The sequence below is a fragment of the Branchiostoma lanceolatum genome, chromosome 4 (assembly GCF_035083965.1).
Source record: "Branchiostoma lanceolatum isolate klBraLanc5 chromosome 4, klBraLanc5.hap2, whole genome shotgun sequence".
NCBI lineage: Eukaryota > Metazoa > Chordata > Leptocardii > Amphioxiformes > Branchiostomatidae > Branchiostoma > Branchiostoma lanceolatum.
This window is the reverse complement of record NC_089725.1, coordinates 12,978,234-12,995,102: the sequence shown is the minus strand read 5'-3', so window position 1 is coordinate 12,995,102 and position 16,869 is coordinate 12,978,234. Positions and strand designations below refer to the sequence as shown.

The window sequence follows — 16,869 nt, the reverse complement described above, 5'->3', positions numbered from 1 at the left end:
GTTCGTCTTTAACAGTCACTCGTAATCTTACATCATGAGGTCTATGTGTAAAAGGTATAGCTTTTTTCAATCTTTCTAGTGCTATTCAAAGCATTGCATATTCATGCCAAGATGCGCGGTCAGTGCTGAAACATATGTGTCAGGCTAGAACATGAATTGGCAGATGTGGTAGGCGGATTTATGACAAGGCTGGTCGTCCCAGTTGAATCCACCAGCTGGCCAGAGGTGGGTGCAGTTTCCAGAGTCGTTGGGCTCACCTAGGGAAAAAGGAGTAATTCAGGAACTGTTAATAGTTTTAAATGTTACCACATTGGCTGAAAACGTGGCTCTTTTATACAGCCTTCTTTCTGTGTTTTTTATCTAAAATTTGCATTGTCCTATTGCATTAGACAAAGACATTGAAATACATTCAGGATAGTCAAGAACTTAACTTCATTTCTAAATTGTCACAATTTCTCAGACTACCATCTCCTTTATGCAATAACAGAGCAACGATATTGTATTCCTGTAACTACAACTACATGATGTTGGTAAATCAAATACATGTTGGGTTCTGAGCTGCAGCAAGTGATTGGCATTTCTGTAACCTTTCTGTAACCTTCCTAAGTGTTTTTTGATAAATCTAAGAACTCACCATAGGCCCATGAGGTGTAGGTGCTACTGCTTAGAAACATTCCATCACTCCATTGCCACTCTCCCCTGAAATGTTCGTCAGCCAGTCCGATCCAGGTGTCCTTGCTGGACACAGACAGGAGCTGGATGAAGAAGTCCTGTGTCAGCTGGTCAGTGATGACCGCCAGAATTCCGCCCCTCTCGGTGCACTCCCGCTCAGCCTGGTCGTACGAGCCCGCGGTTTCTGACACCGAGTAGCAGTTACCCTGGAACGGTGTGCACTCTGCAAAGATTATGATAGTCGTTCAAAGGTTGACTCTTATAATTGAGGCTTTATGATTGAAAACTCTGATACTTGAGGTTTTATAATGGAATTGATTCAAAAGTGTAAATAGTAGACTCCAGGTCTCAGACATTTTTTGACTTCAAATGCTTGAATTGAGATTGAATTGGTCTTAAGTACACTGAAAATACACATGATATTGCAACCAGGTAAAGGAAGCACTGAAGCACATACAGTACAAGGTAAATACATGCACACAATATCTGAAAATAAAGATTTCACAAACCACTTGTTTCATTAGCAGTTTATATTTAGTAGTTCATAATACCATCAGTATAGAGTAAAACAGTCAAAATTGAATCAAAATCCAAAACAGTACTTATCTAGTGAGATTCTACAACCTAACTGGTTAAGAAAAGTAATACTTCCAATTTTAGATTAGAACATTGGCATATTTTTGTTACAAGTACAACTATCTATTAGCGAGAGATAAGTTCTGTTTGCCTTCACAGTTGTCTCCGTGATATCCAGGTAGACAGGTACAGTTGTAGCTGCCGGGTGTGTTGGTACATTGGGAGTTGTCTGGGCAGAAACCCACATACCGACACTCATCGATATCTGTCGGACAAAAACATTGGTAATTTCAAATGTTATAAAGATACATTTTTTTAAATAGGAAAATTAAGCCAAGAAAAGACACTACTTTGCTATAATTCAGTGAAAAGACCTTCAGGAATCCCAGGGAATATGTTGATTGCTCTCCGAATTCAATAAGATTATATAGAAAGAATGTAATACGCTTTCTCACAGATCCATTGTGCACGACCATGCGTAGTCGGATCTGCGAGGAGGCTTATTACAGAAATTGCTACAACTTACAAATGTAACTGTCAAAATCATCTCCCTTCCATTCAATAATAGATGTTTAGTTCTTTGATTCCAAACCAGATCCTGCACAACATTTTACTTGAGAAGCTGGAAGGTAGATAAACAGAATGCCTACCGATACAGTTTGGCTCCTCAAATCCTGGTAAGCATTCACAGGAGTAGGTCCCTGGGCGGTTGTGGCATGCAGCATTTGGACAGACGTCTGGCTGCATACACTCATCGATGTCTATAGAAGCCACATTGTAATGGTCATGGCATAGGATAGCATTTTGTTCTTTCTAGCAGAGAGAGTTCTAGTGTTCCTAAATACATCTCACATGGACCATCATTTAAAAGTGCTTGCACCTGCTGGCATGCTAGAAATATGAAATACAAATGTACAAGGAATGATAGACAATACACCTTTGCACAGTAATTCCCCTTGTATGTCCACCTGTTTGTACCCATCCAGACAATCACACACGTATCCTGCTGAGTCGGTCAGCTTGCAGGGATGGATGCCACAGTTGCACTCAGCAAATGCTAGAAAATAGTGAAGTGAACAAAATGTTTGTCAGAACATCTCATGTTCTTTCAGATATGCACTAGTAGCTTTCTCGTCTGAAAGAAAAAAAACGATTTACAGCATGCAAAGCACAGTAGATGATGATGATTTGTTGACTATTAGGCACTCATAAGTCAATAGTTTAAATTTTGATTCAAGTAATAAGGCCTGGATTTAAATCCACGTCCAATTTTAGATAGCTAATTCCATGACCAGGACCTGTCCTTGGTGTTGAAATCTGCAATGACAAATTGATGACTGTAAGGTGCTCCTGTCAATACTTTCAATTTTGATTCAAGTAACAACGCCCGAATTCGGGTCAGCTTCAAATTCCAGATAGCTAATTCAAAGACATGGACCTGTCCTTGGTGCTGAAAGTATCTGCAATTAAAAGTATGAGTGAAAACACTAGAAAATGTCAAAGTTTAAAGCGTTTTAAGCCTAGAGATATATATCTAACACAATCTGAGCTAAAATGAAATGCATACGCAAAACATGTTGCTTGCAAATGTAGATGCATGTGATGGTAAATTTGGAATAAAGTAATTTGGTACCAACCGTTATTGGTCAACCCTATTCCATCTTTTTAGCATAATCAAGTTTAAGTCCATTTTTAAGTCCAAACTTTCTTCAAATGTAACAACTTTACAACTAAAGCAGAAGCTGGACAAAACGATTGATACCTTGACACTGGGTGGAGTTGCGGGCACTCATCATGGCAGTTGTGGTCCCCTCCTTGCAGGGTTTGCACTCGGTCTGTCCCGACTCATCCTGGTAAGTGGCATACGCGCACGGGCGGCAGTCGTTCTCGTATATGTCGTAGTACGTGCCTGGGCCACACTTCCCTGTGAAACAGAAATCCTACAGTTAGTGTATCTTACGGGTTTTCTTGTATTCAACTAAGAAGAACTTGATTGTAAAAAACCTAATATCATTTGATTTGACAAGTTGATGAAACAGTTCACAAATCAACATATCTGTTTTACTTCCAAGAAAAGGTTCACAGGGTCATGTCTGGGATTATATTGCTTCAAGAAAACTTTTAACTTCAAGATGGGATTTCCTTTTTCAATTCTCTATACCGACTTACCATAATGTTACACCCATGCCTTACTGCTAAATTCTTATGTCTTCATTGTTTGTAACCTAATACATACTACACTGGACCCCCTCTTGTACTTCTCCCAGCTGACATCCCAGACTTGGAGGGGAGATCTGCATATTGTCGGCATGAAGCACAACTTCCACCCCCTGGACTGTCAGGGTAATTCCTCCTGGTTGTTGGAGGATTGTCATCACTTCACTAAAACAAAACGACAAAATATGGAATCATAGTTGAAATTATTTAATTACTACCAGGGGCTACAGCATATTGAGGAGTCATCCCTTCAACACATAAAAGTCGTAAGGGTTATACATTCATTATTAGAAGTCTTTGATCAGAGTAATAGCAGCAAAAGTCTCATACTCTGGTAAAAAGTGATCTTGAAGCAGTTTAGCTCACTGAAGAGATAATCTACCACTAGTTGTGACAGGAAAGATAGGTCATATATACAGGGTTGAATCAGGGACATTCCACTAACAACTGTCAACAAATAGAAATGAATCCCATTACTTAATGCCCCATCTTAATACCCTTGTCACACAGTCAATGAACTTCAGCCATAATTCTCAAAATTGGCAGAAAGTCGAGCCTGAAAATTTATCCTATCACGTTGGATGGGGTCCGGTGATGTGTGAACAAAATTTAGCCGATTTCTAAAAGTTGTGCGATGATCAAGAAAATGGGGCTTTATGACTGCAACCTTTTGCAGTAGAGCAACAACGATCAGGATTCAAACTCCCAGCCTCTAGCTCCAGAGGTATGGTCACTAACAACTGGACTACATACGAGTATGCCACAGAGATTGTTGATCTATTCATCAAGTACAACTGTACAGTACCTAAGTTCTCCAGCCAGACGAACCCACTCCATCTGAACTGTGTTCGTTGCGGTAATGCGGCTCTCGTCTGCGTAGGCGTAGAGTTGGACTGACATGGTGGCACGGCTGTTAGATCTAGCAGCCTTTGCTCGTGGTCCCACTCTGGCCGTAGGATCAATTTGCAGCTCAATGTTGCCAACCTGAAATCCACAAAACACAGTACATTTGGTAGAAATGACATCCAAAGTCCTTTCATATAACATCAATTTTCTTGATTCCGCTGGTAACTCTCTAACACCCCCACATTAGAAAAAGTTAATTTAAAGTGATAATTAAATCAAATGCAGCATCAGATATCCCTGAGGTACATGTACACACACTCCAGATATTTAGGTGTCTGATACCATCACTTTCATTTAATGTGGCGGTCTTTTTTGATAGTATACTTGGTAAAATCATAAGAGCTGACATTACGTATTCATCATCTGCATCAATAGCATTGCTAGCAATCTGAATTTTGATGTGTCTCTCGCATTTGCAATTCTAAAGTATGTTTGAACAGTGCCTTATGAGATCTTATGAGAAGAGGATAATATTAATGGAGGAAAAACCCACCTGACATGGCAAAGTGCAGAGGTTATTGGTGAGGAGGTAGTTCTTCATCTCTGCCTCGATAGCTGCCATGTCAACGGCTCCGGAGAAGGTGATGGTCAGACCGTTGGCAACCACGGCAGCAAACGGGTTGAAATAGGCTGTGAAGGATATCAAGAAGAAAGGGCATGAAGGATTTCCTAGAGTGTGTTAGTCTGTTGTTATATTCATCTGTCATTCATAACGGGACCACACTAATCCTATGTGAACCATAATAAGTTAGAGATCAAATCTAACGTAAGGTGTTAGGGATATTTCTGAATTAAGCGTGACATAAACATCAAGTATTTTGCGTGTTTACTAACCCTTCATACAGGGCACCCAGCAGATGCATCCTTTAACTAGTACTCATGAGTAATTATCTCCATGAAAAATGGAGATGTTGTTTTTTGTGTGTATGTCTGTCTGTCTGTGTGTGTGTGTTTCCAGATTTTTTTAGTCAGCATAGCTCAAGAACCTATTGATGGATTATGATGCCATTTGGTAGATGGGTAGGTGTTGGGAAGACAAAGGTCTATTTTGGGACCTCTGGTCTGTGACTTTGGTACTGCAGCAGAACTTACGGGTCCTGCCTCTTTTTACCTGGACGTGCTATGGTCTTTGCTGTTTGGTGGCATATAGCTTGTCATGTAATGAAGAAGTAGGATAGGTTTGGGCCCCTAGCAGCTTGCTTGGAACTGCAGGGGCATATTTGTCAAAATTGAGTATTTGTTCCTAAGTACAAATTTTCACCACGTTAACCTAATTCCTTACCGGCAGAACACACTCCAACATTGACATCGATGAAACTGCTCAAGCCGCCTGGCACAAAGCGACGAACCATCCACTTCCAGCTGGTTGCAGCGCTACATTCATACAGAGCCTCGTTATGGTTGGAATACTCCTTCCCGGCGTTGCAGTGCATCTGGCAGTACTCTATGAGTTCCGTTCCCTGGGGGCTGTCAAAACAGATCTTGGTGCCTCCGTGTGGAGCTGACAGGGTGGTTCTGTCACACAAGCTGTAAGCTGAATGGGATAAGGCAGCAAGACTGCATCAGTAGTATTTGAAAGGGGTACAATAAATCATTAAGCTAATAGTATATTAAAAATCAGTAATGCTGGCCAAAGTCCAAGTTAAATGTAACTTTTTGTTAAGACAGATAGGCGGTTAATTCATAAAATGTTAGGTTTTTTTTCAGAATTTAAAGGGCTCAGTAAGCATGCGTGAACTGCCACACTTGTGGGGAGGGGGTTAAGGGATTTAACTACAATATTTCAACTACTATAACGGAATTCACATAAGGTTAACGTCCAGCTTCAAGAAAGAACACATGCAGATATTCGTCTGAATAAAACCCTCTATACATTGAACTCCAGAGAAGTCTCCAGGTCAGGGACAGAAAAATGTTGGCCACAGAGTTGTTTCAAGCCTGCCCCACTTATGTTGATATTTACATTATTTTTTTTTGTGGTAGTTTAACCAAACAGTCTTCTTCCTTCCCATAAAGAAAAGACAACATATTTCGATTTGATGTTGAATACAATAATGAGATTAATGATAAGGTACAATAGTTTGATATGAGTAATCTATATGTTGCTATAGACATAGCATAATTGTTATTTTCCTCACGTTGACAGTAAGGCGATGGTCCCCAGTCACCACTTGCAGAACAGGTGTACGTTGCATTGCCCACGAGAGTGAATCCGTTGTCACATGAGTAGGTTGCAACATCACCGTAGCACTCTCCTGTAAAGCTTACTGCACCATCTCGGATGGACCCCGGGTCTCCACAGCACATCTCTGTAAGGTAGATAGAACCAAGCAAACAGTTATGCTGCAGTAAAGAAACAGTTTAGTAACTATTGAAATCATGATGAACAATTTAGAATTTTTGGTTCAAGCTTTCCTACAATCTAATTCCTAAATCAATCAAAATGGTCCGTTCTGGCTGTTTCTGTCTTTAAACCTTAGAAGATCAATAAAACAGTTGTGATTTCGAGTATAGGATGTCCCTGTAGCTCAATTGGTAGCGGCTTCGCAGTTGAGCCTCCTGTTTCCGGAGACCCCGGATCGAATCCCGGGTAGGGTATCCTTGTCGGAGCTGCACCGTCTTTCGGAAGAGACGAAAAATGGGGGTCCCGTGTTCGAGGAGGTGCCTCGAGTGCGTTATAACAGCCTCATTACTCACATGGGTACCTACTGGCTGAAATAATACAACCTGCATGGTGAATATAAAAAAAATCTACTTGGCATTTTTGACAATTTGAAAGTCTCTTTGCTATCATGCAAGCATATATTTGATGCACCTACAACATACAGTACACAATAGACAAGTTCTGAATCAGTCTCATTTCAAAGAAGCCATGACTATACAATGATTTCTATACATGTACGTATATCACTTAATGACATAAAAAACGTTGTGTTCTTACGTTGACATTGGGGCATCTTTCCCTCCCATTGTCCACTTGCGTTGCAGTAAAGGATGTCGTTTCCATAGTTTACGTAGCCTACCGAGCAGTCTACCAGACCTACATCATTGAAACAGTTGCCACGTGCAGTAGTCAGCTGGCCGTTGGGGATCACTGGGGAACTGTTACAGCACACCTCTGGGCAAAAGTTTGAAACAAGAGCGGTGTTAAAAAAACATATTGGCGACGTAGAGTATGTGGGCATGTTTTGACGTTTAGAAAGAGACGACTGCTGTTGTAACATCATTTTAACCGATGTTCCTTTAAAAAAATAATGTCACAATTTCACTGTAATTACGATTTTCTATGATGCCAAACCTCTTTGACAAGATGCCATAACATGTATAAGACACAATGTCAACTTTGACATAAAGCTGCTTACTTACTTTGACACTGGGGAACTGCAGTGTCCCAATGACCAGTCTCGTTACATGTTGCCCCCGTCGCTCCAAACATCTCGTAGCCGGGGTCACAGTTGAAGGTGATAGTGTCGTTGTAGCAGATAGTTCCCACATAATCACCAAACGGAACGGACAGAGCACTACAGCATTTCCCTGTTGGAAGGGAAGAGAAATTATTTCTGTTGAGGAGACAAGGAAATCATGTTCCTGATATACATTCGGACAATGCATCTTGAACTGATGGTAAGTACCATATTTCTGCACAATTGCATGTCTTGTATAGAGCATTGGGTGAACTGAAAGTGAAATTGTCAAATGTTTTCATTTGTATTCAGCAAAATGTAATTCATTCTATCACCATCATAATCACAAATAATGTATGACTAATTACCAGGAGGAGTAGACATTTTTTCTTTCATCAATAATACCCTATGAAAATATATGACTTAAAATTCAAATTCCTAGTGATATCTGCATAGCAGCAGGTGTTTCAGTAGTAGTGCCGTATAGCTTTCTCCTTGATTGTTATAACTGTCTCACTTTGACAAAGAGGCGTGGAACCACTCCACAGTCCGCTGGCTTCACACGTCCTGACGCTGTCACCGATCAGCTCGTATCCAGGTTCACATGAAATTGTTGCTGTGTCGCCATAAGTGTTCCCTGGAGCTCTTACACTCCCATACACAGGGGCGAGGAGAGAGCTGCAAGTAACACCTTTATTTCAAAGAGAGACGAAAAAAATACTGTTAGATTGACATAGCCAAAATACGTCACAATTTATTGACTTATCATACTTAAAAACAGACTATTATGTGTTACACATCTGTACGTTTGGGACCCCATTGTCAATGTCGCTCCCTGTAACAGTGTATAATAAATTTTGCGTTTGGGAACGCATCCATAAGCAGCGACACCTGTGCTGCAGTGCACTGTGAACCAGTCAGAATTGCCTTGATGAAGATGACAGATTGTCAACGAAACGTTGGTTGAATAAATCAGTTGGTCATTATCATTATCTGTTTTAATATTCTACATTCTCTCAATTGTGGCAGAATGCCAAAAAGACTATCTAAAAGACTATTTACTATCTAAAAGCAACTTATTGAATTCTAGTAATACTATGATATTGAAAACATCAAATCTTACTTTGACATTTCGGTTCAGTTCCACTCCATGTTTGAGTGGCCTGGCACACAATGACATTGCTGCCCACCAAGTCAAACCCAGTCTTGCAGGAGAATGTCACCCTGTCACCCACGAAGAAGGTTCCACTCATGGCACCATCAGCTGGGGCTGTCAGGGGAGGACATTCTTGTACTAAAGGATTGAAAAAATGTTCAAAAGACATCAAAGTGAGTGTGATGACATGATAGTCAATGGTCTGTAATTTGGTCAGTATGGATGGAGGTATATTTTCCATATCCTAGTTTTTTTGCATGCAGAACTTTTTAGCAAATCAATCTTAACCTTTAGCACACTGAAGCAGCCGTTTGGCACCCTATTGGTTACAGAGTTAGGCAGCAGGGAGAGGGTTAATCTAAGGATAAATGTTGAAACTAGACTACATTGATCTCGTTTAAAGTTGAGCATTTTTATCTGCTTACCTATGCATGAAGGTGCTGCATTGCTCCATTGTCCGTTGTCCATGCACACTGCACTGGTATTCCCCTGAATGTCATACCCAGGATTACACGTGAAGGAAGCATGGTCACCATAGTACAGCCCACCTGTGTAGCCACCGTTTGTGATCGTACCAAGCTGTGGACACTGCAGTCCTAATGGATGATCAAGAATGATGTTTAAAGTTTTATAGCATTTCTGCTTCTTTTGGAGCAGTTCAGTCTGTTCTTTAAGAGAATTCAATCACCAGTATTAAAATGAATGATTGTAAAGTTCTGCCATATCTTAAATTAGATCATTGTGGGACTACCATATATGAAAGCTAACACTAAGCTACTACATCACCAGCCAATCAGCATCTAGCTATCTCAGAAGGCTAACACTGAGCTGCTACCAGCTAATCAGCACCAAGGACATGGACAACACTAGTTATAATGTTGGAAGCCAATATGTACTTGGGAAACTTAGCATTGAGTTCCTGCTACCCAATCAGCACCAAGGACAGAGATGGTAACAACTCTAGAATAGACCAATCAACACATGCAAAACATTCCGCTGAGCTACTGACAACCAATCAATATCAAAAACAGTGGATTTGCTAAATGATGTGAATATTGTCTACGCTTTACTAGCAACTGAAATTAACTTACTTTGGCAGTAAGGCTGTGTTCCACTCCACTGCTGGTCACTCTGACAGGTCCGTGTCTGGTCGCCCACTAACTGGAACCCAGTGCTGCAGTCATATGTCACCGTGTCTCCGTACTGGTTGAACCCGCTGATCCCACCATTTAGGGGAGCAGCCAGGGTAACACATGATATTTCTGTAAAGGTAAGTTTAACGAATCTTGTTATAGACTCTACTAGTCTAAAGATATACATTGAATTTCTCCATTCTGCCATCATAATCTTTTAATTGATAACCAAGTAAGCTACTACAGTCAGAGTCTACATGCAGTCTGGTTTAGTGTATTCCCTTGTACCCTGTATTCCACAAAAGAAAAATATCATAGTCATGAATGTCCTGAGAAAGCACCACTTAACTATAACTAAGTTAATGCGCATCTGACAACAGATTTTCGAACTACCAATTTTTTTACACCCTTTGAGCAAATTTTTCATAATGACATCCAGAGTTTTGAAAGAATCTAATTCTAAAGATGGTACTTTAATTACAACGAATCCCTTACTTTCACAAGTTGGTTCATTTCCACTCCATGTCCTGCTAGCTTGGCACATCCTGACGGGAGTCCCGACCACCTCGTACCCAGCATCACAGGAGTACGTGGCAGTGGCACCAAATGATGACCCTCCGAGCATGTGTACAGTCCCATGGGTAGGTGTATTCAGGGTCTGACACTTCAAGGCTAGGAGCAAGTCAGTTAGAACAAAATTAACAAAAATAAATTTCTGATGGTTCAGTGATTCATTCATCAGTGTCCACTTGACTGTTTGTATGTGTAGTAGACTTTACAAAAGTCGCTGTACCTTTGATGTGTCAATAAAGATTTGTCATGTATTTCTCAGTGATTTTCACATTCAAAAAATGCATGTAGCATCAGATACATGCAACGCAAACAGAAGGATTGGTCGACCAATCACAACTCTCAAGAAACTCATAGAAACTAATTAACTAATTTGGAAGGACAGGAACTCCTTGCTGCAATGAATGACAAGAAGTTCTGGAGAACAAACTTCACTTGCTGCACCTCGTAAGAGGAGGACCGATGATGATGATGAGCATCAGATACGGTCACCAATGATACCTCAACCATAAATGGTAGAAAGACATCAACTGTGGAACTAGTCCCAGAATTAGTACTGTTTGAAGTTCTGTGATATCAAAACAAAATACACAATCATTGAGTCTATTTGCCTATAATCTAACTGCTAATATGTTAAACTGATATATCAAGTCCTAAGCCAAATACTAGTATTAGACAGAGTCTGACAGACATTGTTCACTAACTCACAGTTACAAATTGGTTCGATTCCCGACCATGTTCCATCAGCCTGGCATGTGCGAGAGCTGCTTCCATTCAGAGCAAACCCAAGGTCACAGGCAAACGTCGCCTGGTCTCCAACAAAGTTGTTGCCTGCATTTATCTGGCCATCGGTTGGTGCGTTCAGAGCTGGACAGCTAATCCCTGATTGGACAAACAGCAATACCAAAAGTTTGAATAATCAGATCATACAAATACTGGTGGCAGTTATAGGTCTTCATGGGGATCATTAAATGTAATTAAAAGTAGTAAGAGTTGTAATCCTTAATAAACCTCTTGTAATTTTGCATGGCAAAATACAAATATAAGGACTAAGAGGCCATCTCAAAAAGGCCTAAACTTTGGCACCTTTGTTGTATCATTAAAGCTATGGAAAGGTGGTCAAAATGCAATTTCTAGATTCAGTTTCATTTCAGTTCATAGCTTGGACTTACTTGGAGTTATTTGCAGCCATAAGTGATTAAAGACCATTTGAAAGCAATGCCTCATTACACAGCAGCCAAGACCTGGTCCTTACTACTGTACCTTATTTGTCTTGAATACAATTCATACCGACTTTTTATGATTTAGAGATTGACACGCACTACTAAATGTCAAAGGCATGTCAACTAAATATACATACGGTCACAAGTTGGTGGTGTCCCACTCCACACCTGGTGTGCCCAGCAGGACAGTGTTGCATCACCGTTGAGTTCATACCCAGGGTTACATGTAAAGGTGACCTGGTCCATAACAGAAAAGGATCCAGATATCCCTCCATTGTTTGGTGCCTGAAGCGGTGGGCATTCTTTTTCTGTATGGAAAGGTAAAGAAGAGGCTATCTTTAGTGTTGTAAGCGAATATCTAACAAGAAAATAACAATATTGGTTTAATTCATTTAGAGCATTCTAAAATTACAAGTGTGATAGGAATGACAGACAGCATATATGTAGTCTAAATCAAATACCAGTTTTAGAAAACTAAGCTACAAGCATGACCCCTATGATCTTCAAAACAAAATACTATGTATTACACAGTTTCAGCTTAACTGAGGGAAATTTTTTCAACAAGCCATCATCTACAATGAGCCAGCGTATACAGCAACCCTTTCTAGACTACCATAGATGTCTTAAGTGAGTGAGTGACAACCAAACTGTGCAAACTAGAGTGTACCCAGACTTTTGCATTTGCCTATATTACATATAACACATTCCATGAAAACTAATGTCCCTACTTTTACAGTATGGCTTTGTCCCACTCCACTGTTGGTTACTCTGACAGGTCAATGTTGCGTCGCCAACCAACTCAAACAAAGAGAAGCAGAAGAAGGTTACTGTGTCCCCAAACAGGTTACTATTCCCCTGGATTCCGCCATTGGTGGGAGGGTCCAAGGTTGAGCACTCCTTTCCTGAAATTAAGAAGGTTGTCTATTTCAATTTGCTTGGTACTGGTGACAGGGACAGCAAGGTTTAAAACCCAGGTGTACATACACAATGAAGAATACATCAGATAACTATTTGTTCAAAGTCCATTCAAATTTGTTCATCTGATTCATAGAGTTTAATAATGCAGACAAATTCTCACAATGAGAGTCCACGTACCGAAGTGTAAAACCCTAAAAGTCACAGCAAAAGTCGACAACATTTTATGTTTATAAGCAGCAACAACTGAACAACAACAAATTACAACAAAACAGAGTTGCTTACTGGTACAGGTTGGGTCCATTCCGCTCCATGTCTGATCAGCCTGGCATGTCCTGATTGCTGTGCCATCGATTTCGTACCCACTTTGGCAGCTGTATGTTGCTGTGTCACCATAAAGTGTTCCCGCTGTTACAGACCCATGGGCTGGCGCAACCAGATCAGGACACTTGGTGCCTTCGAACAGGGGCAGTGTGGAAGGTTGAAAAAATTCAATTCAAGGTGAAGTCAGACTTTTTCTGATTAAGATGTGATGTTTTTAGATTCAGTACATGTGTATCGTGTATTACATCATACCTCAGGGCTGTGATATCATTCGATACGGATGTTCTGGACTGATCTTATTTACAGTATTTGGCAGTATCCCATTGGCTTCTATCTGTATCCCACAGCCTTCCATGGAATGCTTCACGTGAGCCAATGTTGAACATTCGAGTACTAGATTTGGACATTGGAATCTTACCAATTTTGCAACTTCTGGTGCATTTTGCATTGAAATGTGTGTTTTCTCAGATGAGTATAATTTTTGTATATGACATAAGATGTTTTGACCGTCGGGCGCTCTGACCCGCAGTTGGGATGGAACCTTGAGTAATGCAGAATACACCGTGTTATATCTCTACTAACACCTGCAGATAAAAATGGCTTGAACTTCACTCACGGTTGCAAACAGGCTGGATGCCTGACCATGTGCCGTCCGCTTGACAGGTCCGATCGGAGCTCCCAACGAGATCAAAGCCAGAGTTGCACACAAAGGTCACCTTGTCAGCAAAGAAGTTGCCGCCACTCATTTGACCATCCGATATCGGACTCAGGGGAGGACACAGGGTCCCTAATTATAACAGAAAAATACATAAAAGTCATGATATAGTTGCTATCATCATCAACCAATCTGTTAGACTTGAGCAAATAAAACAGACTTTTCCCCAATAGATTCTTGAAAGACGCTAACCTTTCATAGCACAATGAAGTAGCCATTTTGCTACCCATTCTCTATTGCTTATGGGATAAGGTGGCAGGGAGAATGTTAAAAGCTAAATTTTACAATGCATCATGCAACCTCATATTCTGTCTAACAATACTTAATCTGGTTGAGACCTTACCAATCAATAACATAGAGATATCATTTGCTGGATAGCAGTTAATCGTATCAACTGTTTAATGTTATTTTCAAGAAGAGTGAGCATTTTATTAGATTAGGTTAGGTTCTAGCTTAGGTTTAAGGTTTATAACAACAGATCAAGCTCGACTGCAATGAAAGATAACCATTCCCACGTACTTTGACACGAAGGCTGTGGTGCGCTCCACTGTTGGTCAGCCTGGCACGTCAGCGTGGCGCTACCTACGACGGTGTACCCAGCATCACACACGATAGTCACCTTGTCCCCGTAGGAGTTTCCGCGAGTCAGCCAACCAAATGCTGGTGCTGTCAGCGGTGGGCACTGTTTTTCTAGATGACATAACCAATAGTACATGTCAGTCTCACTCTGTATATATATATATATTATGCACATCATATGAGAACCCGTGGCCTTGCGATGTAGTGGCTTGCGCCTCTGTGACCACAAATGATATGATTTATGAGGAGCCAGAGGGCCCGAGTTTGCGCCCGGGTGTGGACACATCTGGATAAGAGGTGAATAGAGTCATACCAAAGACTTGTAACAAGAAAATGGGACATACTTCTGAAACAGTGTAAGGGAAGTTAAAAACATACTCCACTGCCAGTAGAGTAGCCCCCTGCTATAGTGATTGCACCTCAGTGTGGCCCAGGGCTATCGAAACGGAGATGGTCTCCAACTTTTTCATATGAGAAAAATTTTCTCACAACAAAACTCCAGGTCCTTTTTTGCAGTGGAATGTGCTTATGATAAAGCACCAGGTCATTGAAGACAATTGATTATCTTAGATCAAGATCATGTGTCAGTTTATAACAACTTTAACATTTATGAAAATTTGTGGCTTGTTTATCATGTGTATAGATTAACTTTATCAAATTTTTAAGCCCCCATGCAACAGGGTATGGGACATATTAGCAGTAAATGGGGTTAACCATGTGTAACACGGAAATAAAGTCTGTTTTGACCAAGCCCCCCTATTTTGTGAACATTACATGAAAAGTGCACCTCCGTCTCACATTCCTCAAACGTGCGGCTGGACCGGAAGTGATGTCACACGGGGTATCCCCAGCGCGGCTGGAACAACAACATTTGCAGATGACATTTCTGTCACAGAGTTTCAATTCAAAAGGAATCTTTCTTACTTTCACAGTAAGGTGGTGCTCCACTCCACTGCTGGTCACTCTGACAGGTCAGGGTTTGGCTGCCTACCAGCTGATACCCAACATTGCATTCAAATGTCACTGTGTCTCCATACAGGTTGCTGGTTCCATTTATAATGCCATTAGTAGGAGGGTCCAGCTTCTGGCATGCCACTCCTGTCAAAATACAAGCAAGAAAACAAGGTTAATGTTGGAAAGAATTGTGCTGTCAGTATTCAAACAACATTTGCATTTTGCCTTACTACACTGTACTACAACAATGACTCCAAGGCAAAATTTCCAGAAGAATTAAGAAAACCTCATTCCATAAAAATCATCATTTCGTAGGAATTGCTTTTTTTAAAATAAGTCTGAGAATGCTATAAACTACAACAACCTGCCAAATAACAGTCTATGTGTTGTTGGCCATCTACTGTATGCATCTGAATTTGTTTAAGCTTAGCAAGAAAGGATTAATCAAGAAGCCTAGTAGTAGGTATTAACAGTAAATATAATATGCAAATCTAACAATGTCTCTCAATTAATGTTACCATGCACCAATCATACTTACTTGTGCATGTTGGTTTTGCATTAGTCCATGTCTGAGTAATTTCGCATGTCTGGAAAGACGTCCCGACCAGTTCATACCCAGTATCACAGGAGTATGTCACAGTGTCACCGACATATGTTGCTCCGGTCAGAGACCCGTGCAGGGGTGTTACCAGATCAGGGCACTTAATTTCTGAACATAGCAAAAGATAACTAATATATCATCATGTATAGAGTATGAAGGTTGATTGTGGCAAGGATAAGAAGTTCAATGTACTTTTGAAAACCTGTAAAAATATTCATCAAAATACATATATCTTGGAATTGTATGTGATTACAATGATGAACAGTTGCTTGCTTCTCAAAAATATGTTGTTTTTTTGGCAAACAGAGGTAACAGTTTCCAAATAAGCTGTAGTGTTTGCTTTGATACCATTACCAAACAATTAACTTATGACTTGATAACCATGTGGCAAATATCTGGACCCATATGTATTTTTGATGGTGCGATGAGGATTTTTGATGTTCAATAACAGGAGCGGTGAAATTTTGAGAATCGAAGAATGCTTTTTTGTGAATATAATCAGAAAATATTGCCTTTTGGTTCCATAAGCACTTGTAATACTTGTCCTGTGCTCTACAAATGTGAAATACATACATTCTAACCAAGATCCACTTACGGTTGCAGACTGGCTGGGTTCCTGACCATGTTCCGTCTGCCTGGCAGGTACGTGCTGGGCTCCCACTTAGACTGTACCCGACATCACACACAAACATCACCTGATCTCCGTAAGAGTTGCCGCCACTCATCTGACCGTTACTCACCGGACTTAGAGGCGGACATGTTATCACTGTTTTGAAAAGAAACAGATTGGAGGATGTTAGTCAGAAAATAAAGAATTTTCTCAGGCTGCAACTTTTGAAGAACTATAGAGGCATTGAGCAAGAGCTACAGTTACATGGACCTGACAATAACAACAACGCTTTGTAGTTAAGTTTGCAGCGTTAT

At 40.6% G+C, this 16,869-nt stretch overlaps 2 protein-coding genes and 1 long non-coding RNA gene across 3 annotated transcripts in view; all 3 read right to left on the bottom strand.

The window, feature by feature from the left end:
- Positions 1 to 144: 144 nt before the first annotated feature.
- Positions 145 to 1,028, bottom strand: LOC136434183 (C-type lectin domain family 4 member M-like). The gene is made up of 3 exons (XM_066426949.1): positions 1,013 to 1,028; positions 635 to 895; positions 145 to 257 (listed from the first exon to the last, which is right to left on the bottom strand). Exons 1-3 carry the CDS (start codon positions 1,026 to 1,028, stop codon positions 145 to 147), a joined length of 390 nt encoding a protein of 129 aa, XP_066283046.1.
- Positions 1,029 to 1,392: 364 nt separating this feature from the next.
- On the bottom strand, positions 1,393 to 2,297 carry LOC136432107 (uncharacterized). Its single transcript, XR_010755451.1, has 3 exons — positions 2,186 to 2,297; positions 1,899 to 2,009; positions 1,393 to 1,513 (listed from the first exon to the last, which is right to left on the bottom strand). It is a non-coding gene; the product is annotated as an uncharacterized lncRNA (long non-coding RNA).
- Positions 2,298 to 2,978: 681 nt separating this feature from the next.
- LOC136434181 (sushi, von Willebrand factor type A, EGF and pentraxin domain-containing protein 1-like) overlaps positions 2,979 to 16,869 on the bottom strand; it is a 30,461-nt gene continuing 16,570 nt past the window's right edge. Inside the window, exons 27-48 of the mRNA XM_066426947.1 lie at positions 16,541 to 16,711; positions 15,883 to 16,053; positions 15,315 to 15,488; positions 14,331 to 14,501; positions 13,713 to 13,883; positions 13,058 to 13,228; positions 12,586 to 12,759; positions 11,995 to 12,165; positions 11,343 to 11,516; positions 10,560 to 10,736; positions 10,023 to 10,193; positions 9,357 to 9,527; positions 8,899 to 9,069; positions 8,293 to 8,466; positions 7,738 to 7,905; positions 7,313 to 7,489; positions 6,510 to 6,680; positions 5,654 to 5,905; positions 4,865 to 5,001; positions 4,271 to 4,449; positions 3,485 to 3,630; positions 2,979 to 3,172 (exon numbers count right to left, since the gene is read on the bottom strand). Of these exons, the coding sequence (XP_066283044.1) occupies positions 2,979 to 3,172; positions 3,485 to 3,630; positions 4,271 to 4,449; positions 4,865 to 5,001; positions 5,654 to 5,905; positions 6,510 to 6,680; positions 7,313 to 7,489; positions 7,738 to 7,905; positions 8,293 to 8,466; positions 8,899 to 9,069; positions 9,357 to 9,527; positions 10,023 to 10,193; positions 10,560 to 10,736; positions 11,343 to 11,516; positions 11,995 to 12,165; positions 12,586 to 12,759; positions 13,058 to 13,228; positions 13,713 to 13,883; positions 14,331 to 14,501; positions 15,315 to 15,488; positions 15,883 to 16,053; positions 16,541 to 16,711 (3,836 nt within the window). The remainder of the gene's footprint in view (positions 3,173 to 3,484; positions 3,631 to 4,270; positions 4,450 to 4,864; positions 5,002 to 5,653; positions 5,906 to 6,509; positions 6,681 to 7,312; positions 7,490 to 7,737; positions 7,906 to 8,292; positions 8,467 to 8,898; positions 9,070 to 9,356; positions 9,528 to 10,022; positions 10,194 to 10,559; positions 10,737 to 11,342; positions 11,517 to 11,994; positions 12,166 to 12,585; positions 12,760 to 13,057; positions 13,229 to 13,712; positions 13,884 to 14,330; positions 14,502 to 15,314; positions 15,489 to 15,882; positions 16,054 to 16,540; positions 16,712 to 16,869) is intronic.